Raw genomic sequence first — 25,552 nt, 5'->3', positions numbered from 1 at the left:
AATGTGGAATTGGCAGTTTGGGAAGATGTGGGCTGGGAAGTGGACCCTGCCTTTGCCCTGAGTTGAAGAGTACCTACGGGCCACTTTTGCGCCGTTGTATCCTTTAAATTCTGGACAGCAGTGACTCTGGATGGTCCCAGCCTGCCCTCTGCGTCCATGGACCAATCATGCTGAGGGCACACGGAAGGCATCCTAGCAAGCACACCTGAGCAGAGAAGCCCCCCTTGTCTGTTCCAGCGGAACACAAAGAGCTACAGAGAGTGGGCTTCTTCAGACTGAAGGTATTGACGCACAACTCAGCCCTCTGTTGTGTAGACTAGTCTCTGCCTGTGTGGCCTGATGCTTTTCTGAACACCAGTTTCTCACAGTTAGGTGTTAGACCGCTTGGAAGGAATACGCCAGGATGGCAGTCTCAGAGTTCTGGCCCCTGCTCTGCTTTCTAGTCCTAGCCTGGAGAGCTAAGCTTTGAATAAACTCCTCTTCCGGCTCTCTCCAGGCGTGAAGCTCCAGGCCTCGCCCTTGAACTTCAGCAAGGGGCGGTCTACATCATATCCGGTTAGCAAAAGGGACATCTACCCAAAAGAACCTACTCCTAAATACTGTCCTGAAAGAAGTGCAGGCAGATGTCAGGAGCAAAGCAGTGAGCTAAGGGGCTCTGAGCACACGCCAGGCGCTGCCCTTGGCTGCGTGACACCAGAGGGGAGAAACTGGAATAGCGCGTCCACGCCTTTTTTTCAGTGAACCTGCAGGCTATCCGCTCGCTGTCCAGGTGTCCTTGGTTGCTGCGTGCACCGCTCTGCAGCAGAGAGCAGCCGCAGCCTCTGCCTGGACTCCCACTGCTGCTGGGGAAGAGTCCTAGGGCTGCTGACGCGGTTGGGAGGAGCCTCGCCTTTAATGCACCAGCCGCCTCCAGCCTCCTGCAGCAGGAGCAGCAGCACCAGCAGCTGCCGCGAGCGCGCGCGCGCCTGTGGGTGTGAGGGTGAGCGCGCTGGCGCCGGCAGCAGCGCCCTGCCTAGCTCCACGCCGGCTTCCCTAGCCCCCACCTGCGGGAGCCGCCCTCCCGTGGGACCAGCACCCTCATCTCAACAAGGCAAGCCCGAATCCTGCCCCTGCCATCTCGCCACTGCAGTGTGGGTCCGGAAAGGCACCATTTTGTCGCGACTGCCCGCTCTCCCAGGGGGAGAAGGGCTCTTTTTTTTTGCATTTTGGAGCCACTGCCTACCGAGGGGAACCTGTTGGGCATCTCCCCAGCCCCACTTGGGAGCGTGTCCTGGGCGGACGGGCAGGACCAGACCCCTCGTTGGGATCACAGTGCTTCCTGATACCCGGAGGCAGAGGAGGCAGGCGCAGCATCCTCGCTGGGAATTGGAGCCGAAGTGAGCGCACGGCACGGGAGGAGCCACCGCATCTGCGAAGAACCGAGCGGAGGAGGTGACAGCTCCACTGCTGGTTTTTTATTTTCTTCTCTCTCCGCCTCCCCGTCTCCTCCTCAGGCTCGGACCATGGTGCAGTCCCGCTGGCTCCCCTGCCCCCCTCTCCTGTGAGACTGGCTGCGGGGTGGGATCATGGATACTTGTCTGCCGGCTTCTGGTTCCCACGCAAGTAAGCCTGCTGTCAATGGAGGAGGACATTGATACCCGCAAAATCAACAACAGTTTCCTGCGCGACCACAGCTATGCAACCGAAGGTAATGCCTGCCCAGCCGCATTCCGCTGCTGGGGTCAGGTGCAAGTTGCGGATGGCGGTGCTTCACCCGTGGCCAGGCACCCAGCGGCCGAGACTCCTCTGGGCTCTGGGGCTTGTGGCTCTGGGCGGGGGTTCAGGCTAGGCTCTCACCCGAGGCGCCGGAGGTGGGGGTGAGGGATGAGTTGGGGTACTGGCTCATCCATCCGGGCTCTGTGACTCCCCAGAGCCCCACATTCAGCAGCAGGTGGACCAGGCGCCCCCGGGAGTTAAAACGGCCTTTAGGGATTAAGCTTTTCAGGGCGCGGCTCCCAGGCAGACTGATGATCCCAAGGAAGCAGATGACCCCTTCTTGCTCCAAGACGCTTACAAGAGTCTTGGACTAAGATGAGAAGGGAGGGGCCCAGTGAGATCTTGGTCCACCCCTCTCTGGCTCTCGGTGGCTGCAGTGAGAGTATAGCTTCATTTCTTGCCCATTCATCTCTCCAGCTCGCAGGCTTACCTGCTCAGACAATCAAAACCCCCTAACGGCCTTTTTTTTTTTTTTTTTTACAAAAGTGGGGAGCCCTCTCCCCTTGAAAGTATGTTACCCAGAAATTTTAAAAAGGTAGCTGGGGAATCGTGTTCCGCGGCGAGCGAACGAGGCTGACACGTGGGGCGAGCAGCGGGATCTGGATCGGTGGGGCCTTTAAAAATCACCATTATGAATTCTGCAGCAGGACTTTCTGCTGAATCAACAGCCAGCAGAAAGCAGGAGCGTTCAGCAAGCCGAGCTTTGCCAAGAGGCGAAATTGTGTTCGCTCACTCTCTTGCTCGCTCGCTCTCCCTTCAGCCAGCTTGCTCTGACCTCAGCCCAGACGCTGGGCAGGCTAGTTAGAGTCAGCAGGTGGACTGCATCCTGCCTTTTGTGTAGGAACTGAGTGGAGACGCTTTCGTTTTATTCAAAAGACCAAACTTTGGCCTCTGAGCTTCATTTTCTACCTGTCGGTCTTGATCCAGCAACTAAGCGTTGCATTGTCCTGCGGTCATGTCCATGTGAGAAAACGTGTGTGAAAGTGCTTACGGGAAATGTTGCAAGGTGCATTATTAGTCTGCAATTCTTTCAGAATGCTAAGATTTCTGTAATGTTTAATCACATCAGAGAAATGCAATGAATCAAGTAAAGTGCTAGCGCTAAGGGATTTTTTTAAAAAAAGGCACATATATGGGGGAAGCGATAATGGTGGCTTCCTCCACAAACATCTCTGGAAGTTTTAGGTAGAAGAATTCCAAGCGGTGCTGAAATACTTTCTTCATTCATCGCCGTGCTGTCTGGGGACCATCAAGCCCAGCATGTCCATGTACCCAGACACACTGTAAGCCCTCAGACCTTAGAGGTGATTTTGTAGGGTGAACCAACCATCCCTGCCCCATGATGAATACTATTCTTGCTGATTTCTGAAAACATGTCCCCAGCAGTTGTGTGATTATAAGTCTTTGTGCTTTGTGACGGAGAGTGACCAGGAAGCATATGAGATGTAGGCATCCCACCCACCAGAGAAGTCAGCTAACAGACAGTCTATTAGCTTTGTGGTAGATAGGGAGCTTTCTGTTTGTGACTACAAAGAAAGAAGGTTGCCTTCCTGTTTTCTTCTGTTACATTATGAAGGCGAAGGGAAACCTATCAAACCAAGAAGGTGAATGAATTGGAGCCAGGTATATAGGAATGTCATTTATAAAAGGAAGAGACTTAGCATGGCATCCTTTACCGTTTCCAGGGTCCTGGACACTATCTTTGTACCTATTTACATTGCATTTTTATAAATTCTAATTCTGGGTGGAATGTTTGAGTTTGTATATTATCAGTGAGGCATGGGTTTATAGCAAAGAGCTTTTAATCTTCTCTGGCATATACAAATTAACCTCTTAGGCCTCTGTACCTGGTCTTAGGTGAAGACATGGGAAGAAGGAGAAAAGGAATAGAAGCTTGGTAGAGCAAGAAGCTCTCTATGGTCTTGTTCTGTTCATTTCATGGGCCATCCATTCAGCTGAGCTGGACAGTAAGGAAATAGCCCCACCCCACCCCTTCCTATGAACACCCAAGGAGGTACCAGCTTGCCCTGTGAGAACATCAGATCCAAGTACTCTCAGACAAAATTCTCCTCCCCAAGTTCCCCCTCCCCCCTTCTCGACAGTTTAGACTCACTTACTGGCAGGTTGCCCTCTAGTCTTTTAATAAGACTTTTCCTTTATTATCTCTTTACATTTATATGTCTACCAGTTGAAACATAGCAGGGTATTTTCCCTTAAACTCTCCTTCATGTTTTCTCTGATCCCCCCCCCCCCTTGCTCTGATCATCCTACACTGCAGTATTCTATTTAAAGCTGAAAGAGGTTTGCTGTGTAGTTACTGTGAAGGACTTTAAACTCAATTTGCATTGTAAGTGGTAGCTGCAGGCAGGTTTAGCTAGCTAAGAGCAATGCAAAAGCCATGAACTAACTCCTCTCTCTCTCTCTCTCCTCCTCCTCCTCCTCCCTCCCTCCCTCCCTCCCTCCCTCGATGTGGGCCATCAAAGTTACTGCCCCCCCAACCTTTTTCCATCTTTCTATCTTTTCTCTCCTTCTCAAGTCAACATCATCAGGCATGTTCTACTCCAAGCACTCCTCTAAGCTTCTGTGTGTGCATTTCCATGTATCCAGAGTGGGGTGCTAACCCTGAAGACTAGAGATGTTACTAGTTACAAGGTCATCTGTTTAGGAAAATCTAGTCTTCAAGCTAAAAACTGAAGCCCATATGCATTCTCTAGAAAATTCTGTGTGCTGCCTCCTACAACCGGAAAGATGACAATGATTTCCTGAGTGTATGCACTGAGCTTCTATCTGAGTAGATTTCTTTTCAGAAGTAATTTTTAAATGTGCACACAGGTGATATATAAGGAAGGATGGAGTTGGGGTCACCACAGGTTAGGTCAACATGCTGGTTTGATCAGATAGGAGACTCAAGGTTTCCTAACCAAGGGTTCATCTCTTGGATCTCTCAGATGTAACTGTGAAATCCTTTCTGCATTTTTAGACATCTGCTGGAGTAGTCCAAACACCTGTCTTCATTGCAGCATTCTGTGGATATTATAGATTAATCTTGTGCTTCCAAATGGGGTTACAGAATAGTGCCATAAATGGAATGCTTTAAAATAACTTTACTGTTCTCAGTCTTCTTTGCTGTAAAATGGGCATGATATTAGAACCTTGGCCACAGGAAAAATGTATTTGATACAGAGAAAGCATTCAGGATATTGCCTATCACGAATCAGCCCCAATCCACTATAGCTGTGAGTGTTCAACTGTGTTTACATATAGAACACCCTCTTGCTTTAGGCTATATATTGATAATGGGAGCTTTCGAGGGGAAGGGTTATTTGGGATATGGCAAAAGCCACCAGTCTTCTCTGGGCTGGTCCTCTAGCCAGAGAACTTGTCATTTAGCAATTTTCCTAATTACTGGTTAATTGCTGGTTGTATCTTGGCATCAATAAGCTCCATCTTTTTCCCAGAAACCTTAAGAAAAACTGTCCTGCTTACACATCATTGAAAAGAGGAGGGTGGGGGAGAGAGAGAGAGAGAGAGAGAGAGAGAGAGAGAGAGAATATGTTAACTGCTTAATGTCGTTTCTTCAGGTTATTGGTGTATTCTGCATTTCTCTTTTCTGGAAACATCACTTGGAATTCTGCAGAGGTGAACAAAATGTTCAAATACATACGTGGCCTCTGCCTTTATGGGATGTCCAGTTTAACAGACATAATTAATTTAGTAAGTCAATACATGGGGCACGCATATGGTAGAATATAGGTCTAGTCGAGATTGAGATCCAAAGATAGGTTATGATTTGGAAGTTTAAGTTTAGAACTCAAGGATGAGGTGAAGGTGTTTTAAGCAGAAAAGGTAGTGGGTACAGGGGCCCAGAGATTCAATATCATCTGGCGGAATCAAGGAATGGAGGGATGACTATAGCTAGACTGTAAGGGAAGAATATTTAAGAATGAGGGTGGAGCCTTGCTTAATTGGAATACACCAAAAGTAGGAATGATTAATGGAAGAACAGAGGAATGGGTGAATGGATAGCAATATGATAAACTGTCTGTAGTACATTAATTATAAAACCCAAGTGTGCCCAGGGACAGTCTCACTGTAAAACAGTTTTGTTCATTCTGCTAACTGTTTGGAAATTTAAAAATATTGGGTGAAGGGAGACTGAAGCAATATTCAGGAACCAGATCACATTGAACCTCATTGCTCAAAAGGAACTTAGATTTTACCCAAAGATGGATCAAAAGCTATTAAAAGATTTCTATAGAGGAGATAGACCTGTTTTGTTTTTTTTCTAAAGCTCTCTCTGGCTGCTACGTAGGGTAGGGTCAGAGGGCTGAGAACAAGCTGAATAGAGAGAAAGGCTGGAAGATAAGGAGGAAATGCATTTGTACACAGGGCGGTGGCTGCAGCAGACATGGAGAGTTAGATGGACTGGAGACACTGTAGGGACAGACTGCACAGGCCATACATGATAAGATAGTTTGGGTGTGAATGCAGCGGTCAGTGCTGAAGACAACTCTCAGAGTCATGAGAATACATACAAGGGGTCCTCGAAGAGAAACAGGAAATGGATTTCAGAAGTTGATAAGTTTCAAGAGGACCTTGACACATGCAGTTTTACATCGAGGCTCTAGAGCAGCGGTTCTCAACCTTCCTGACGCGATGACCCTTTGTTACAGTTCCTCCCCCAACCATACATTTATTTTCATTGATACTTCATAACTTTAATTTGCTACTGTTAAGAATCATAATGTAAATATCTGTTATGCAGGACATCTGACATGTGACCTCCTATAGGGGTCACAGCCCACAGGCTGAGAACCACTGCTCTCCAGTAAGCAGGTGTTTGCTTCTGATATGTACAAGAAAGGCCTAGATATTTAAATATTAAACATTTAAATAATATTCGATCACATGAGCATACTAAAATTATTTTAAAACCGTGTGAATAGATGAGACACTGATGAGAAACTTATTTCGGGGTAGAATTTGAGGCAATGAGTACAAATAAACAGATCCTTGTTGGAATCAAGAAATTACAGCAAAATGTGCTTCACATTGAAATAGAGATTTTGATCATTATGATTACCCAGATACCAAAAGTTTTCAAATAACAATACATGGCCGTGTGTAAGCAGGGCGGTAAAATAGAAGGAGCCAGTCTCAGCTGAGAAGAGTTTGGACATCTTTAAAGTAAGTTCCCAGTGAAATGCTGCAGCGTTAGGAAGTGCAGGCTCCTTCCACTATCCCTCCAGGAAGGGATGCTATGGTGGATAAATCTGAGCAGGTGTGTGAAGATGGTTTTTAAGATGACAATATAGGAAAGGCACTGGAAAAATAAAAGGAGGTGCTGTCCCATGACAGAAAGCCTCTTCTAGTTCCTTCAATTGCTTTGGTATTTGTATGCAAATGGTGGATGGGGATGGAACTTGCAATGCATATGGATGAGTGAGCTCTCAGAAAAAACTGAAATGGAAGGTGGTGGAAAGAAGCTGTTATGCCTTATGCTATTGTAAGTGACCTTTCTGGGGACAGGAGATGTTCTGCAACTCAACATAATAACCAGAGTGCATTGAAATTACCAGCAAGTATTCATTATTAGCAACCAGGTCCCAAGGGCCAATTCCAAGCCTTTTATGAGTGCTGGTCAGAAGCATAGCGGTGAACCTGGGGTGACTGCTGTTGTAGCAGCCCTGTCAAAATACTGATAATGCTCAATGAAAAGAGCACGGCGATAGGCTGACATTCCTCGACTCTGGCATTTGCATTTAAGAAAAAACAACAACAACAACAAAACAACAAGGGTCCCGTTTAGACAGCAAAGCAGAGGGAAGGTGTCATTGAGTACTGACTGTAATCCAGCTGTTTTCCTAGGTGTTTCTCATGTTAACTCGCCTAATCTCCTTGAGAAAACTGGGAGGCTGGCCGAATTAATCAAACATTAGCCTCATTTCAGAATAATAAATTCCATGATACAAAGAACCAAACAAACTCATACACATTTGTATTGCAAAGCATACTTCCTCCAAGCCTGGGACAACCTGGACTCCAAGCATCTGCTCTTTGCCCAACCACTCTGTTTCTTGTGAGGATTTTGGCAGATGGAATTCAAATTGAGTTCTACCTGTTGTCAGATACCCCTTGATGTTCACTCAGTGCTTTCGGGTTCACTAGCCTGACCCTTTCCCAACAGAGCACAGCACATCTGTGGGCCCTCTCTATCATATCACCGGGAGCGAGCTCAATTCCCTCTCCCAGTGACAGAGCCCATAGCTGACATACTCCTGTAGACTAGTTCCACGCTCTAATATAAAAAGAATGAAATATTTCTAGAACCGAACAGTCAAGATGTGAGAACTAGCTGGAGTTTTCTAAACAGAGATTTCAGTGTCTCCAACCCCGTCTCTAATACGTTAACAGTGCAGTGAGTTTGTGGACTGAGCTCAGGTAGTGCCCATCAGCTAGGTACCCATCAACAATGGACAGCACTAACTGTGCCTGGACCACAGTGAAAGAGTGGCAGAGACACTGGTTGGTACATCTCTTTCACACAGATGTAAAGGTTCACGAGGCCAAAGCCCGGTCCCCCAGCCTCCATGATAAGAAGATAGTTTCCATCCGGCATGTAATCCTCTCCCCAATTTCCTTCCTGCCTTTCTAATGGGGCACTGAAGAAGTTTAGCTGAAAGCCCTGCCCCAGCTCTCCACCTGAAGACAGAAAGTACTTCCACGAGCTCACCAGGGATTTGTTGCAAATAACCCAGGAACCTCAACTTCTTAGGCTCCAAGTTCACGAAGGAAAGAAGTAAGAGTGAAGCTATGCTAGGTGTGTGTAAAACCATAGAAAACTAATTTGCATTCACTGGCTTCTTTGGAGGATGAACAAGCCATCCTAGGCAACAGGAAAGGGATGTCACACTGTCAGAAGAAACCTTAATTACGACAACTGCAAAGAATGAAGGAGAGTGTGTGGGTACAATGAGTTGTGTAGGGTTTAGAGGTGGGCAAGTTTTGACCACAGAAAGCTAAGAACTTTGAAAGGGTGTATGCCTCGTGGGGCTGGTCGCCAAAAGGAATTTGTACCTTGCCTGTTTATCTGTACTTTGGTTTCGCCTGGCAATTTTTATAGTCGTAAAGATCTTTACCATGTCAGAACTCCTCTTTGCCTATGCTTTCTGATGGGTCACACGGACGTCCATGTAATGACTGTACCCACAGTTTGCTTAGAAGTTCCTGTATGAATGGATGGAAGGCCGCTTGTGTTTTTCTATTACAGAAGCTCTCACAATGATAACCTGTAAATGTGTGTGTGTGTGTGTGTGTGTGTGTGTGTTTGAGCAGACATTCTCTTTTCTAATTTTTATCGTCTTCAAAGATGAGATAAATGCAGGTTCCTATTTCTTAGCAGGGTGGTAAGAAGACATATTTGCCCCACCCCTCATTTATTCCCGTGTAACCTTGATTAGGCAGTTAATCACAGGACCTGAAAAAGGGAGCAGCAGGCATGCTACTACCATGTATGCTGTACCGAATCTAAGGTCCGCGCCGACCTGAGCATCCTTAGCAGGAATGATTGCTAGTAGTTGGAGAAAGCTTTCTGTATGCCATGGACAGTTGGGCCTCTAGAGTATGTTCCCATTTTAGTCCTCACAGTTCCTTTGGTTGATATGCATCTTGTCTCCCTTTAAATGAAAACATTTAAGCAGAATGCTGTTATTACACCTCAATAGATGTGACCCAAGTCACACCCACATCTGCCTGAGTCTAACCGCTGGACTCAGCGCCGTAGTGGATCACTTCTTCTTAGCGGCTGAACCATGACTACAGACAAACTGAAGGCATGATGTCGACACAGTTTTAAAAAATACTCTTCTTATTCAACATCAGAACAAAGAGCCCTGCTTTTAATCAAGAATTTGAAAATGAATGAGAAAACAAAAATTGTAAGGCAATTCACTGGTATGGGATGTACATCAGAAGGCCTGGCCAGGATTCCCAAGCCTGCCACAGTAATTAGTCACTTTTGGTCTCTGAGCTTCCGTTTCCTTATGTGCTAATGATGAGTTTGGAGGTGGGGGAGGGAAGGAACAATCTGTAGTTTTATTGGCTGTAAATGTCTGCATTGATCTCTGTCTGTATTCATGATCATCTGGGTCTCTGGTATGTTCAGACACTGGGCTCAGGAGGGTGGGGGCATTGCAGGGGACAGAGGCATAAGCTCTGAGTAGCTCCAGAATTCCAGGTCTGGCTGTACTTCCTGAGGAGCCAGATCATTCTCCTGGCAAGAAGGCTCTGATGCAGCCAAGATGTAGAGCCAGAAAGGGAAATATCTCTTTGCCAAAAGCTGCTGCAGATGGAGGAGCCAGTCTGTCTGGGCAGCCCATGACTTTGAGAGAAGAGCCATTTGGCAAAGTTGTTGGCAGGAACTGCTTTGCAGCATGGGTACTGGAGACAGCCGTAGGCTGGAGTGAATCTGGGATGCAGCAAAGGTGGCTGCTGGGACAAATAATCATCTGATGGGCAGGGTGCTGCTCATCTTGCTTCAGTGACAGGGAAGAGCAAGTGCCAAGCAGGAAGGCTGAACTCTCCATGACAGGATCTGACAGGCACAATGGCCTTTCCTCTCTGCACCAAACACTCCACGGAGGGGTATAAATCCCCCACACAAGGGAGACTGTAGGATATCCTCCACCGTCACAACGGAGACTGCGAAATCCACTAATTCTAAACTTAAACAAAGCCATGGGTTGCCAAAGATAGTACAGGGAGTGCTGGGAGTGTGTGTGTGTGTGTGTGTGTGTGTCTGTGTGTGTGTGTGTGTCTGTGTGTGTGTGTGTGTCTGTGTGTGTCTGGGGGTGGGGTCTGCCGAAGTTTCTTTATTCTTGTTTCAAAACATCTTTCCATCTATTTGGGCAGATTACACTTTGCCCTCCAACAAAAGTGAAGGTAACTACACACATCAGGCTGTATGCGGCTTCCAGGTTTGCCAATAGGTGACCTGGGTGGCCCTTTGATTGTGTATCTTTGCCAAGCGTTTTCTAATTACAAAAATAGGGTGGAAGATAGAGAAACAGCTATTGTTTTGATGCCAAACATGTAAAAGAATTCCTCTCATCCTATGTATGATAAAGGGTTGAGAAAGTTCAAAAAACTGTCTCACCATTAGTGGCATTCCCTTTTAAGAAGAATATTCATTAATTTCAGTGAAAAATAGAATGTATACATGTTGTAGTACTCTCATGTCTGGGGCTGTATTTTTCTTGCCCACCCCAGACCCATTATGGCAAAGACCACAGGCACTTTTATCTGCTTGAGCTTGAGTGGCTGTGTAGTCACCTCACGAGTGATTTTTCATGGCACCTGTCTGTGGTTGTCTACTCCATTTAACTCCACAGTTCTGGTCCCCTTTTGAAAACACTCAACTTACCTTTCACTTGAGACAAGCGTTTTCTTCCATTTTACACCATTCTTCTTCCATTTGCCCTGGTATGAAGTGAAATAGACATGAAGAGAGTTGGGAGCAAACTACTGGTTCTCAGTAAACACACAACTCAAGAAGAAGAGCAGAAGTCTGCCTCCACCTGAGTCACCTCCTAGAGGAGCTTTATTTTCACATCAGGATCCTGGCTCAGTTTTAATGCTTTTAAAATCAAGTATTTCTCTTTCGCTGTCCTGTAGGGTGGCTTTGTATGTAATGTAAATTTCTGTAAATGTAAATATGTGGATAGTTTAGTCTGGATTTCACATAGGAGAAAATGCAATTTTTATGTCTAAACCAAATGCGTGTTTTCTAAGCACAAATTGAAATATGCTACATTCTTTTTATTGTACAAGCCATTTGGACATATACTTTAGATGTCATAATTCCTTATGAATAACTTAATAGGATGAAAATTTGATATAGTCTTCATTTTTTACACGTGTGTGGATATCCTATAACAGCAGTCAATGAGCTTTTCTTGACAAGGACCAGAACCTATCCCAATAACTCACCTCTTCCTCTGCAGTTTGTGGCAATGGCTATGTACTAGTAAGACTAATACTGTGTGGAAAGCACTGGTATTAAGAGAGAACCAAGTACATAGCAATGAATGTTCAGTGTGTAAAGAAAAGCCTAAAAGAAAAGCATTTTTTACCTTTAGCTCCAGACTAACTACCATCAATATTTTGTATATTTCCTTTTAATTGTTCTCATCCTCACTCTCTCTGTCCTCATCTGTGTATGTGTTTCACATGTAAAAGCGGTCGGTTTGGATTCAGTTAAGGGGATAACTCTGTACCATCCTGTAGTAGAATCATAACTTTACTATTCCCTTAAGTTCAAATTATGCCCAGTGTGTTATAATTGTGTGATAAATAGCAGGCTGTCTTCAAATCATGTCTTTAGTTTCTAAAGTCCTGAACTACATGACGTGAGCAATTTGTTTCTAGATGACATTTATAACTTACTTTCTAAGAGAGCTGTACCAACCAATAAAATTTTTTTTGCAACCAATACGGCCCACCCCCACCTCTGTTCTGGCCACAGTTTGCCTCAACTTCTCATTCCCACAGATTTTTAAGGTCTTTTAAATTCATCTTGGGGAAGTTATATGGAATGAGAGTAAGAAAAAAAGTCACAAACACATAATCACTGATTTTTAATCCAGTCCCTTTGGCCCATTCTCTTCCGGAGCTCTGGCTTTTTTACCTTTTCTGAGCAAAGAGGAAGGTTCAATTCTAAATCATTAAGTGCACGGGCGAGCAGCTTGTTTCCCAGGATGCAGTTGCCCATTTATGTTAAATAAAATTACTTTCATGGTTCCCGGGCATCATTTGTAGATGAGTATATGGAACCTGGTGACCCAGAAATGTTAATTTTCCTCAAACTGGTAAGTAGGTAACTTCAAAGAATTATTGACCCAGTATGACAACCAGTATGCTTGCTTAATGAGCTAACCTCTCGTGGGGCACAAATTTGACATTTCTAAAAGCTGTACTTTTTATTTTTCTAGTTAATACAGTGAGCATATAGTTGAACGTAATTTGAACTCAGGAAAAGCTGAGAAAGGGTAATTCCACCTTTTATTGTCTTCAGACTTCCATAACATTGCTAGTTTTCTCCAAAAATTGACATTGTAATTTGGTGGAAGTGAAAGATAACGTAAATCAGATTCATTTGATCTGTATGAATATGTTATGATTGCTGTTATATTCTTAGTGGTCCTGAGTCCATTTTAAACTCTTGTTGGCTATCTAGATTTGGGCTGTCTTTGGTTTTTACAATTGGAAGTCAGTTGGAAGTTCTGGTTCATTTGATTTGTTGGGGCACTTGAAGTCAAGATACCAGGTTCTTTAAGGTCTCTTTTTATTAAAACATTTTATGGAGCATTAATATTATATAGTATATATGGTCTACATGCTCAGTTCATAAAATTTAAAGATGAATGGGTAGATGGATGGGTGGATGGATGGATAGACAGTGGTTGGTGAATAGGGAAGTGTGGAGATGGGTAGGAAAACTAGTGCTTTCTTAGAGGATCGTGAATATGAAGGCACCTTCTAGAAACAATGAGTTTCAATGGAGATTTGGCAATATAGTATTATTAAAATGACCTGTTCATGATATTAAATATACCAATATCATCACCCTCTTCTGTATTGAAAGCAGGGAGGGATAAAGGCAGCTCAGATCTGTGGGGACATGCTTCTGGGAATTTCTCAGCCATGCTAGTTTGAAAGTAAATCAGTGACGTGGTTAGGGAGCAGTACTCCCTGAGGGCTACAGGACGGTGTCCAAGGTCCTTGACAGTGGCTGGTTTCTAATCTTATCTCCTACCCCTGTGCAAGGCCAGGGATGAAAAGGATGCTGAGGACTCAGCAGGACTGAACTCCGGGCTGGGGAAAGGGGAGGGGGGGACAAAAGCGATCTGACTGTCACATTGTGTTTCTTCTGCCAAGACGCTTAGTCAATCTGAGAGCTTCCTCGGCACAATACAAAATGGAAATTTTCTGATCAGAGTTTTCTTCTTCCCCATAGGTCCTAGAAACTTGGGGTTGAGCCTGCTGTGCAAAACCAGGCTCTATTCTTTTTCCAGTAACTTGACAAGCAGGTTGCCTTTGAGTCCCTCACAGGGATCGTTTCTATCTAGACATTGGTGCATGCTGAAAAGGCAAAACATTTTTTTTCTTTTGTTTGCCCTTTAAGAAGGTTAGTCTGCTCCCAGTTTTCCCCTGTGCTTATGAATGTTAATGTTCCCCCTGCCCACTCATCTTCTCAGTGTGAATTCATCTTCAAACCACCCAAGGTTGCTTATGCTGGCTCCCAGTGCCCTGGACCACTTGCACTCTTCTGCCTCTGTGTGTACTAATTCCCTTCCTAAGTATTCACACAGTCTCTGTCCCCAACCCAGCTTCTCATCAAAGTGTTTATTTCCTTGGATGCCCGAAGGTATTTGATAATCACAATTCTATGAGGCATAGATAGTCTTCCCACTTCACAAATGTGGAAGCTGAGGTCTGAGTTCAGCCATCCAGGGCAAGGCAGATGCTTCATATTTTCTCCCTGATAAGGCAGACCTTTCTGAAAGGCAAGAATTTCATCTTTGCTTTTTAGTTTAATGCATGCAGGACAAGGTAGTCTTTGGCATGCAACTGCTTATAAAAGATGTTTTGAACTTGATTTCATTTAAAAGTAGATGGATGACTCCACTGCAGTTAGGACAGCAGTTGGTTGCACGGTGTTCCTAAAATTCCTTTGGTGGGGGGAGGGACAACAGGAGAGAGGGGACACAAATCACAACAATTTTCTCTCCTAAGGATCCAGTGTCAAAGAAAGGTTAATTCTCTCAAGGTTCACTCTAAGGAACCAATGAGTTTATTGGGCTTTCTTACAGAGCACTAGTGAGCAGTTACTCATAGGAGTGTAAGTAACCCCCCCATAGCAGTCCCCCCCCCAGAAAGCCTTTACCCAGCAGGAATGGGGCTTCCTCCTAATGGCTTTGGAGACTCTTCCTTCCCCTGGCCTTTCTTCCTCTACCTATGCACTGTAGTGCCTCCTCCAGGTCACATGCAGTTAAGGCAGAATTTCATGCAACAAATGAGAAGGAGGAGCTGGGTCCTGTGAGTCTTCCTACCTGAATCCCATAAAGGGCATAAAAATCAACAAGTCCTGGTGAGACAAACGTTTTGCAAAGGGGTGAAGCTGACCTCCCCAAGATGGCTCAAAGGAGAGTCATGTGCTCTTCGTATGAGAATTCGGACTTGTTGATTTCTGTAAAGATGCTGAAGTCAGGGCGTCCTACCCCAGCTAAAGTTTAAAGAAGCTGTCACTGATGCACTATGTGAATTTTATAAGGACCCAGACTTTCTTCTGGCTTGTTGCCATTTTACACACTCGTTTCTGTTTATTCTGTCATTCTATTCTTGAACCATTCTGCAAGTATTTATTGACCATGAAACCTCACTCATGTTTATGAGTCAGTGTACTATGATGTTCGGAAGGAAAAATACAAAAAGTTATTAATATTGGTTATGATAAGCAAAATGTCCTTTTTATAAACAAAATTCCCATATTTTAAGAAGAATTAAAGGTATCTATATCCATAATAAAAAGGCAGTGTACAGCAGGGTTCTTCCTAGATAAGCTTAAATGTTTATAATAGTCTATAAAAAAGATGGCCATCAAAAAATTAATGATAATTATTTCAAGCCGATTAAATGTTAGATCATTTCTCTCCATATTCCTATAATATATGACAGTTGTGAACACCTGTCCACATTGTTTATATAATAAAAACAATACGCTTTCAGTGTACAGATAAACAATTCATAGAGTACATGCTGTGTGTGGAAGATGAGCCTCTGTATATCAGAGCAGCAGATACTCGCCTGAGTTCCTTCCTTTACCTTGATGGCACAATAATTCCTCAAGTGAGAAAACAGTTGGAACTCTGGAGCAGTAGTAACTTGCAGCAGTAATCCTTCTCAGCCCTCTTACCTAAAGCATTAGGTAAAAAGATTAAGAGTGAGCTTGGCCTTAGCTTCAGTCCTGGTTTAGTCCTTGTCTCTTGATTAGGGCAAGAGATGTAAGATGCTATCTCTGACATCAGCTGGTCTTCTCAAGGTGGGGCAGGCAAGGGTGTAGATGAGTCAGTGAAAATCAATTGCAGTGATGGAAAGCCCATCTGAGAAAAAAATGTCCTAGAGCCAGTGGTCTCCAGCCAACCCTTCTGCACATGAAAGATCTCATGGGCTTTGTTTATTGACACAGAAGGTAGTTTTAATTACCCTGAAGGAATTTCTGGCATGTTTTGTCAAAGCCAGTCTTAAAATGTTTAATCAGTGGATTAGTGACAAGCAGACCTACAGGAGAGGTCTACACAGGGGGCAGGTGCTAGAGAGCAGTGTTCTGCAATATGGCAACTTGCAATAGAGTAATGTGGACAGGAAAATGCCATCCACACATGAGATGACTTGGCTTTGTGTTGCTATGTCTGAGAAACCTTGGTGTTCTTCCTTGGGTTCATGACACATGCCACCTCCAGGCATTCTGTTATCGACTTTCTAAAAAGTGACCTTGGTAAGGTGACCTAGAGCTGAATTTTGAGCAATTGATCAAACAGATTTTTATCTCTACAACTAGTAACTTAAAAAAATACGCGTTTCCAGTTTTAGCTCCAAGGAAACCATATGCTAAGAATAGCATGATCTTTGCTTTAGTTTTACCCGCTCTTGGTGACCTACAAAATATTTTAAGAAAGGAACCAGAAAAAGAAAAGCAGGCTGATGACATCACACCATGAAGCCATTTTAATCCATAGATAACTTGAAATTAAATCATAGCCTAAAGATGTATGTGAAGTTACAAAGGAAATTGCTTCCTTAATTTTTCCTCTTTGCTCTTGGAGTTTTTGGATTGGATGAGTCACTGGAATATGGAGTAAAAGTCAGCAAATAGTATTACATATCCTCTTTGCTCCATTTCTTCAAGATGAACTCTGGGTAGAATTTCTCTTTTCTCTTTGTCCTCCATAGGACATCTTTATCCTAATCTACATGCAAGAGAAATTATGCTTCGTCATGTAGATTAGCAAAAGACAATAACACTATGATACTTCAACATCCAGTTAGGAATGCACAGGCATCTTTGACAAAATACGCTGAAGTTCCTTGATGAGCTCCTGAGGGTGTCTGGGCACTGAAGGTTGGCATGGTGGTTTGGTATTGCTTTCACAGGAAGATACTTCTGTCTATTTCATACTGCCCAAAATTGATTTCTGCTTCTGTGAGGTGTTCATTAAACTAGGGCCTTGGAAAAACAATCTCTTTGAACCATGAAAACAATTAGCAAATTGTTGCACAGATGTTGTGGTACTGGTGGTATTTTCAGCCTTCAGCCTTCCAGATTAGTTTGTTTAGTAAACCGACTTGCCTAAATTGTTGACTGCAAAGTGGTCAAATTTGGGTCACTGAAGAAGCTGGATACAATACAGTGATATCTGATGCTGATACATGCATCGGTGTTTTAGATTTCTTCAAACTGTTTGCGAAATTCTTATAGCAGTGAACAGCAAATGAATATTTTTATTGTTGTTTTTACTTATTTTCCCAATCAGGAAACAGAACCATTGGTGGTGATGAACTTATCTCTGACCGTGGGCCTATTTTTTGTTAGAAAACTTGTTAAGGCTATGGATCCTAATTCACAGAATACAGTTTTTCCCAGGTTAAAAATACTAAATAATACCTGGATTCCTACCTGAAGGAAATCTCAGCCTGGGGAAAGAATGCTCCTTTGTGCTGAATTTCTGTGCAAATTATGGCAACAATGTCTCTTAGAGCAGGTTCTTTGGGCAAAGAAGCTTGGTGTACCTTCCCCTTAACTCTTCTTGGCTTGTTTGCACCATGCCTTCATCACCTCTCTTCAAACATTCAGTCACCTTTTCATTCTATCTTAACTCTCCCTCCTCTTAGCTCCCAGTGGCCAATATTCTGTCTCTCCATTCCAAGAAGTCAGTTTGCTTTAGCCTCTACATATAAGTGAGATTTGTTTGGCTTTCTGTGTATCACCCAAATTCTTTGCTGAACCATGGTAGGAGATGTACCTTGTTTTTAAAATTATTGTCTACTTGCCAAATCAAAAGGTCTCAAAGACCATGTTCCTAGCCAGTGATATAAGCCTTAAAGAACTAAACTTCTTTGGTGATTTCTAAAAGCATAAAGAAGCCAATGGACTTGGCTATCTTTTGTGGCTGTGTAGCACACCCAAACATCTAACCCACAGGTATCTGTTTTAAGGATTAAGTCAGACAACAGATGTATCTTGAATAGTTTTGTCCCTGCAGTGGACTGAACAGTGAATGAGTAATTATTTTGTTGTCTGCAATATTTCCAGAACTCTGAAATGGTCACAAATATAACTCATACTGGACCATATAAGCTTTTGTCTTTGCAATCCCTAGAGTTTGGTACTATACTAAAAATATATTTCAGATGACTAACGTCACTCGGTTTATATCCTAGGACAAATTATTAAACTTTTCCAAACCCGTGTGTCTTTGTTATAAAGCGAAGATAACATAGTCTTTCATAAGGTTGCTGTGAGCACCACACATATGACACAGCATACAGTAAGCCAACAGCGGTACACAGGACACCTTTATAGTATTTGTTGAGTTATGTTAGACTTTATTTTTATTAGTATTAGATGGATTATCTATAATTCTTAAAGTATACACTATTACTTCTGCAAGACAGAAGACAATATATAAGTAAGTTACTTATCCATCTTTAACCTTTCAGCCAGTATCAGTTCAGGCTGGGAGTGATTTGATCCTCACGAAGTAATAAATACAATCTCTTGGGTTGGGATTTTGTAAGATTCTAAGCTATCAGTTAGAACTTGCTGTGTCAGGAACAATCTCACCTACGAGACGGGCTGGGGTCTAAAGTCTGTAAATGCAGCTCTATTTTACCAAAACCTGAAAGCACCACCTCCCTTTCCTGAAGCCTGAATCTGAACCCCATATTTGTCACAGGAGTCAAGAGGGACCCCAAGAGAGAGAATAGTGGCACAATAATGAAGCATGAATTACCCAGATGAAAGCACCTATGGAAGCAAAGGTATTACCATTTATGCCTGCTACTCTTGACCAGATAGCAACATGGAAGCACTGAGTCAATAGTGCTTAATAGTTGTTCTGTGAGAGTATATATACACACATACATACATATTTTAAAATACTTGCACGTGATACATACTTTGACTTATGATTTTAATAATTAAGTGCTATTATGATCAAATGTACATGGAAATGATAAATTTAATGAGTTTAGAATTGCCAAGAGAAAGAGTTCCTGGTAGACAAGATAGACAAGAGCACAGCCTGCTTTATTGATGATAGAGACATGGGTGAACAGGCTAGTGAAACAAGACAGATCTATTAATTGGTTGAATAGGGCTTGGGGTCTGGAGACAAAAGAGAAAAAAAATAGGCCCCTTGCTTTGCCTATAATGAGGAATGAACAATCTAGACATAGAGTTGTTTTTTAAGTGTGAAAATAGAAATCACTTTGTAGGAAAAAGAACAGTAACTATACACTAATCCTAAATATTCGGAAGCCCTCTGGCAACATTGAACAGTTTCAGATGACATTTTTGTAACTCATTTCTTCAAATTGTTTATGGCAAAGGTGATTAGCTTCACAGGATGTAGTTTTGCATCCTGAAAATTAAAGTGAAAACAATTGTAATTTGATTTAAGAAAAAAAAAATCACCAAAAATGTTCCTTTGACGTAGAGTTTGTAGCAGAGGACAGTATGAATACTGAGTTTGTATCACAAACCAATGTGTAAGTTGTTCATGATAAAATCTACCTTTAAGCAAAGAAGGAAGGGAAACCCCTGTAAGGAATAATTGTCATAGGGAAAAATGAAACTTAAAAAGTGGCTAAAGGCAAAATCAAGGTAGAAAATACTATATAGCTGAGCACGTGTACGTATCTGTAGGTATATGATCTCTGTCCAGGTATGAATGAAAACATACCAGGCGCCATGTCCTGAGGGAGGTGTGGGACTTCAGAAGATGACTCTTTGTCTTTTCTTTTGGCAATGCGGAGGCTCACATCCAGGTCCTTGTCTGTGCGAAACAGGGGATTTTCCATTCAACTATACACTTAAATCTTCAAAGATATTTCTCAGTGGGCTTGTAAGTGATTAAGAGTACTTGTTGTTCTTGCAGAGAACCAGCGTTCATTCCAGGTAGTTCTCAGTCTCCTATAACTTCTGATGTTCCTTCTTGCCTCCAAGAGCACCTCCATGCATGTGGTAAATGCAGACAAGCAGGCACACAGACATAGATATTTTTTAAGTAAGATGGTAATAAATAATACCTGCGTGTGTATGCGTCATGTGAAGTTCAGTTTCGTTCTTCCCTGGATATCATCTTCTTTCATTTCAACCAACAGTAACACTTTCAATGTTGCTTTAATGAGATAACATGGTAAAGAGTTGAATAAATCTCCAATTTTTATGATCCTCCACCATGAGCAGAGAGAGAGGAGGAACCAGAAGAGAAGAAGGAGGAGAGGAGAGAAGAGAGAGAGAGAGAGAGACAGCCAGAGAGAGAGAGAGAAAAAAAAAGAAAGAGAGAGAGAAGGTAGCATTTTAGGGGCTTTTTAAAGAAAGATGGCGGTCCCTTTGGCCCTTTTCAAAATACTAAGGGGTTAGGAACTATTGAAACATTTTAAATAGTTTATGAATGAATAAACGTGAAGTATAAAGTGTATGAAATCACTAAAAAAGTGTCATTTTCACATATTTACCCATCTTTAAAAATAGAATCCATTAGACTTCAGTTAAGATTGTCTTGAGTTTCCAACATGAAATAATTTAACACTTGGGGCGTGAAACCATATATGGTTCCTCTAATTTTCTAAAACAAGAAACTATGGCAGGAGCTTGGTATAAAGAGGCTGGCAGCCATCTCTCTTATTGAGTGAGTGCCACCTTATATCATAGTTAATAATTGTTAAGCACGTGGGTGCCGCTTGGTGCCAAGAATCCGCTGAAGTGTAGTCATCACCTTATGAGGTGACATTTCTGCTGGATGTGCTTTACACACGGAGAAACCAAGGCTTGGGGAGGTTAAACTTGCACAAAATATCCAGGAAGTCGATTAGGATTAGAAAAAAAGATTGGTTTTAGGGGTTATGTTTCCACCACTATTGTATCTTTCTAACAACTTCATAAGGCAGATTTAAAGGCAAACAGGCCAGGTGTGGTGGAAGGCCACCTTGAATCCCAGCACTCTGGAGGCAAAGGCAGGAAGATCTTTATGAGTTCGAGGGCAGCCTAGTCTACATAGTGAGTTCCAGGCCAGCTAGGCTGAAAGGTGAGACCTATTCTCCTGATTGGAAAGCTATCTAAACAGCACAGAGCTCTAACTCCTCCTGCCCCTTTGCATACAGAGCTGGAGCATGAGCTATTTGTTTAGAAGCTAGCACAGAATAAAAAGGGAACATGGTTGCAGAGACACATGAACTGCCATTACTTGTTTTGTTAGAAACTACGCTAATTTGGTGGGCTTAGAATGTTAGTAGTTCAGACTGACACTCCCTGGGAAACCTTTTTTATTTATTTTTTTTAAGCAAAAGAATTTCCTTGAGATGGATTATGGGGTCTTTTTTTTGGTCCCAAATGGCAATTGCTATACTAAAAGGTGCCCAAACATTCTGAGGTTGTTAATCTCGGTTAATCATTCCATGCCCCTCTGTACAGCTGAGCACAAAATTAAACCAAAGCTTGGCAATTACCCAATTCCCTTTTTTAAGAACCTTGGATCTTAGTGTGGATAATTCAAGGCCCTCACTGGACCTTTTTGAATCCTGATTACCTAGCTGACGTGAGTGTGTGTGTGTGTGTGTGTGTGTGTGTGTGTGTGTGTGTGTGTGAGAGAGAGAGAGAGAGAGAGAGAGAGAGAGAGAGATCAGGATAGTTTGCAGTACTGTCCCAGAAGCAGTTCTATTTCCCTCACCAATGCATTTTCAGGCACTGAGAATGATAAGAATCTTTTGAGCTATTGCACCGTCTTTTGGCAGAAGAGTATGTATCCACTACAAAGGGAGAGGCCGATTCTGCAGCAGGCAGAACAGCAATGAACCAAAATAATGGAGCCCTGTGCATCAGAGTCCGATTCCTGTGGCTAATTGTTAGTTTAAGTTTTGCTTGAAGGAAGATAAGGGGCTTTTCCCTTTGGAAGCTTGACTGAGCTAGTGTGAAGACAAGACTATAATTCAGACTTCCAAGTGAAATGCAAACAATTTTGTGTATTCATGGTCACTAATCACCCGTAATCAATCTGTAATTTGTTAGGTTAAAAACAAAGACACTGTTAGTTTATTTACTCAGGAGTGTAATGGGAATGGTGTGTCAATCTGTTGATGTCGCTCCTCCATTAGAGAAAATGATCTGGATCCTTAGTCCTGAGCCATGTGTTTTGGGAGAGCCTAGGTTACATTTGTAAATTTCTCCCCTCCTGACCCATCATCGTCTTCAGTCAGAGGGTGGTAGGACTCATACTGTTTCCCAGTGCTTTTCCCTCTTGCTAAGTGAGCAACTAGCTTTCTTTCAAGTCCCCTGCAGTCACGCTTCAGCTGGCTAACTTTTTTGATGCATGTCCACTCATCCAGCAAATATTTTGCACATAATTTTCAAGGACCAGAGAAGCATCCAGTGCTACCCTCTGCCTCAGGGTTTACAGTGGTTATCTGGAGATTCCCCATCCATTTTTTGCAAAATCTATAATTTCTGTATTGCCTATAATATTTTGGGTGTCCCTAATTACTCTCAACTGACACCAAGTTAAAAAAAAATCTTGTCAGGAAATAGATGTTCTGATGAGCTATGCATCTTAGGGAACAGGGTGCCATGATGGGGGTGGGGAAGAGGTGGGGCTGGCAGCTGAGAACCTGTAAGCCCCGCCTGCCCAAGGACCGGGTAACTTCCTGGAATGCTAGGAGGTAAAGTTCTCAGGAAATAACAAAGCCACATGGGAAATACAATGGCCATGTGTTTTTGTTCTTTAAAAGCCCTTACAACAGGTGATTTGTCTCCAGTTGCTGGAATCCCAAAGAGGGAACGTTACCAGAGTCCATCACGATCAGTTTTAATTAAAGCTTGCTTCAAATTTAGCTCAAAATTGTGGAACTGGTTTTTCTTTTGTGACTCTCAGGATTAACATTAGATTACTCCATAGAAAGCTTATGTATCTTTTGCCTAGTTATGTGCTCCAGAAAGGGGATGCATTATAGTCTAAGAAAGCATGAATCTACGTAGGCACTTGTGTCAGCACAGTCATAATGGAACAGTGAAGGCGAGCTTGTCTGTCTTTGTCTTCACTATCTTTCTTTGCTCTCCTGGCAGCATCTTCATTTAGCATCACTTGAAGTGAGAGAGCCATTTCTCTCACTTGCTAGTGTGCTGGTTATGTGCCCCACCCAGAAGGAAGTGCCCATCTTTCTTGCTTAGCATGTACCTGGTAGCCTACTATAGCACCTAGCATGTGATACAGCTACTGAATAACCCCAAATTCCTGAATAACATTGACCTTAAGGCGTAAGACTTAGAAATTAATAGAGGAGTCTTCTGATTAGGACTTTTCATGGCCTCTTAGACTCACGTCCAAGATATAATTCATTTCATCACATTTTTCTCTTTCTTTGGAAAGAGCCTACCAGTGCTATTTTTTACACTCATCTCTATGGCAACCAATCAAATCTCTGGTGTGTAATGGTATATTCCTCAGCATCTCAAGCTTTATTGCTCAGAAAACCTTGACAAATTGTGCGGGTGGAAGCTGTGGTCAGTTTTTTATTTATTTACTCAATGGATATTCAGGGGCATTTTCGGCTAATCATGAAGTGAGGGGGCCACTAGTATGGGATGGCAAGAGCCTCTGGGAAAGCATATTAAGCAAAAAGTAACGAAGTTAAGTGCACGATGACAAATGTGACCAAAGGAAGACTTTGGCTGCTATGAAAGTGTACAATTAAAAAGAAATAAACCTGGACAAGAGGTCTTCAGTGATAAAAGAATGAAGGTTCAATCCCTAGGGTACTGTAGGGACAATGAAGGGTTGGGAGGCTGGCCCGAGGGGATAACCACCCACAAAGCCTGGGTCAGGTGGAAGAAAAGAAATGCTAGGCAGCCTGAATTCCCCTTCCCTTCCACACCATTAGCTGGGAACCCCATCCTGAAGATATTTGAAAATATGTGCGGCTTCTTTTGCTTTTTCCAGTAGGACTAAAAGGAACCTGTGGGTATTTTGTTTTGTTTGTTATATTGTTTTTCTTTTAAAGAAAACGTTTGAATTCGTAGAAGATGCGAGGCAATGGCCAAATCTGTTTAAAAAGAAGTCTTTTTTCGATCTTCAGGGTAAAGAATAGATTAGAAATGAGTATAGAATAGATTTAAGGAGGCAAATGGTTTGTTCCCATGAAACTGACAAAAACAAAAACCAGACATCTCTGCCCAGGTGAAGCAGTCCCTGCATAAAGCACCTGCCTTTTGCAAGAGACTGTGGATGAGCTCAGGGCATAATGCAGACCTCTTTAAATTCCCTGTGTCATGCACACACACTTATCCAGGCATAAATTAGCATCGTTAATGCAGAGTGTCACATCAGAGCCGGGTCCTTTCTTCAGCCAAGGCATCACTTTAGCACCTTTCTCTTTGTACTTCACCCTCCACCTTCAAAGGCTGTTCTCAGCTCTTGTTTCCCTTCCCAGAAGTGAGATTGGTTTTTTTCTGCTGTGCTCTTAGAGTGATCCCCCACTTAGAGTCTGATCTGCCATGGCTTTGTGCCTGTTTGTCAGGAGCTTGGAGACTGTATTAAGACATTGTACAGGGTTAGAAGCTCTATTTTGACAATGATTACGTCTATTATCTATTTTAATAAATGTAAATTGCTGTGGAGAAACAAATCATTTTATGGCACTTGAATCCTTTCCAAGGAAGCCTGGATCTTTTTTCTGTGGCTTAGGCCTATTACTGTCACTTTCCCTTCACCGAGTTGAATAAAAACATTTAGATGAGACCTTTGTTAGCACACCTTCCTGTGCGGTTACCCTAATAAATTGTTGTGATCTTAGTCTTGGAAATCTATATTTTGTAACATTTGCAGATTTATCTCTAGCCCCTTTCAGAACTGAGATTGTGGAGTAAACTCAATATCAACTCAAAATATAAGCACCAAACACTGAGAATCCAGCAACAAATGAAGCATTAGTCTCATCTGTTGGAAACTCAGTCACCTGTCACTTTGGGGTGGAGCTTAGAGATAAGCAAGAAGAAGTCAAATGCTCGTGTGGTTGTGAATGACAATTAGAGACCTGTTCATTTGTAGATGAACTCTGTGTAGAAGCGTGTATTACATGCATAGGTCTGTATACACATATGGATGTTCTTAAAAACTGAGAGGGCCATCCTAGCATCAATGAGCACAATTAGCACCCATGTCCCAGTTTCTAAAACCATTCTCCAATGCAAAGAACCAGGGCTCTCTGGAAATCTGTCTGATGCTGTTAATAGAAAACAGATATACATGATGCGCTGGAGCCACCAATAGAGCCATGAAGGAAGGGTATTCTGAAATCAAAATACCATCAATGGGTGAGGACATGTCAAAGAGACATAAGAACCAATGAAAGAGCCCCAATTGCCAAAGTAGAGCAACTTGAACAGTAAGATAAAATGACAGGGGATCATTTCCCAACATACGAAGCAGATTTCCATGTTGATATATGTGCACAATATGATTCTAAT

At 42.8% G+C, this 25,552-nt stretch overlaps 1 protein-coding gene across 3 annotated transcripts in view; it reads left to right on the top strand.

Annotated features, from left to right (window-relative positions):
* The window catches only part of Ppp2r2b (protein phosphatase 2 regulatory subunit Bbeta), a 393,858-nt gene that overhangs the window by 148,424 nt on the left and 219,882 nt on the right, over positions 1–25,552 (top strand). Inside the window, exons 1-2 of one of the 3 annotated variants that reach the window (XM_055622594.1) lie at positions 1,042–1,090; positions 1,494–1,687. The exons of 1 other annotated variant lie outside the window; for it this stretch is intronic. In XM_055622594.1, the coding sequence (XP_055478569.1) occupies positions 1,618–1,687 (70 nt within the window). In that variant the 5' untranslated portion in view covers positions 1,042–1,090; positions 1,494–1,617. Of the gene's footprint in view, positions 1–1,041; positions 1,091–1,493; positions 1,688–18,779; positions 18,853–25,552 lie in introns of those variants that run through there. One more of the 3 variants, XM_055622593.1, reaches the window with a different exon arrangement.

Source organism: Psammomys obesus, unplaced genomic scaffold (genome assembly GCF_907164565.1).
Source record: "Psammomys obesus unplaced genomic scaffold, mPsaObe1.curated_primary_1811, whole genome shotgun sequence".
Lineage (NCBI taxonomy): Eukaryota > Metazoa > Chordata > Mammalia > Rodentia > Muridae > Psammomys > Psammomys obesus.
The sequence above is the reverse complement of the archived record's forward strand: the minus strand, read 5'-3'. Positions and strand labels throughout refer to the sequence as shown.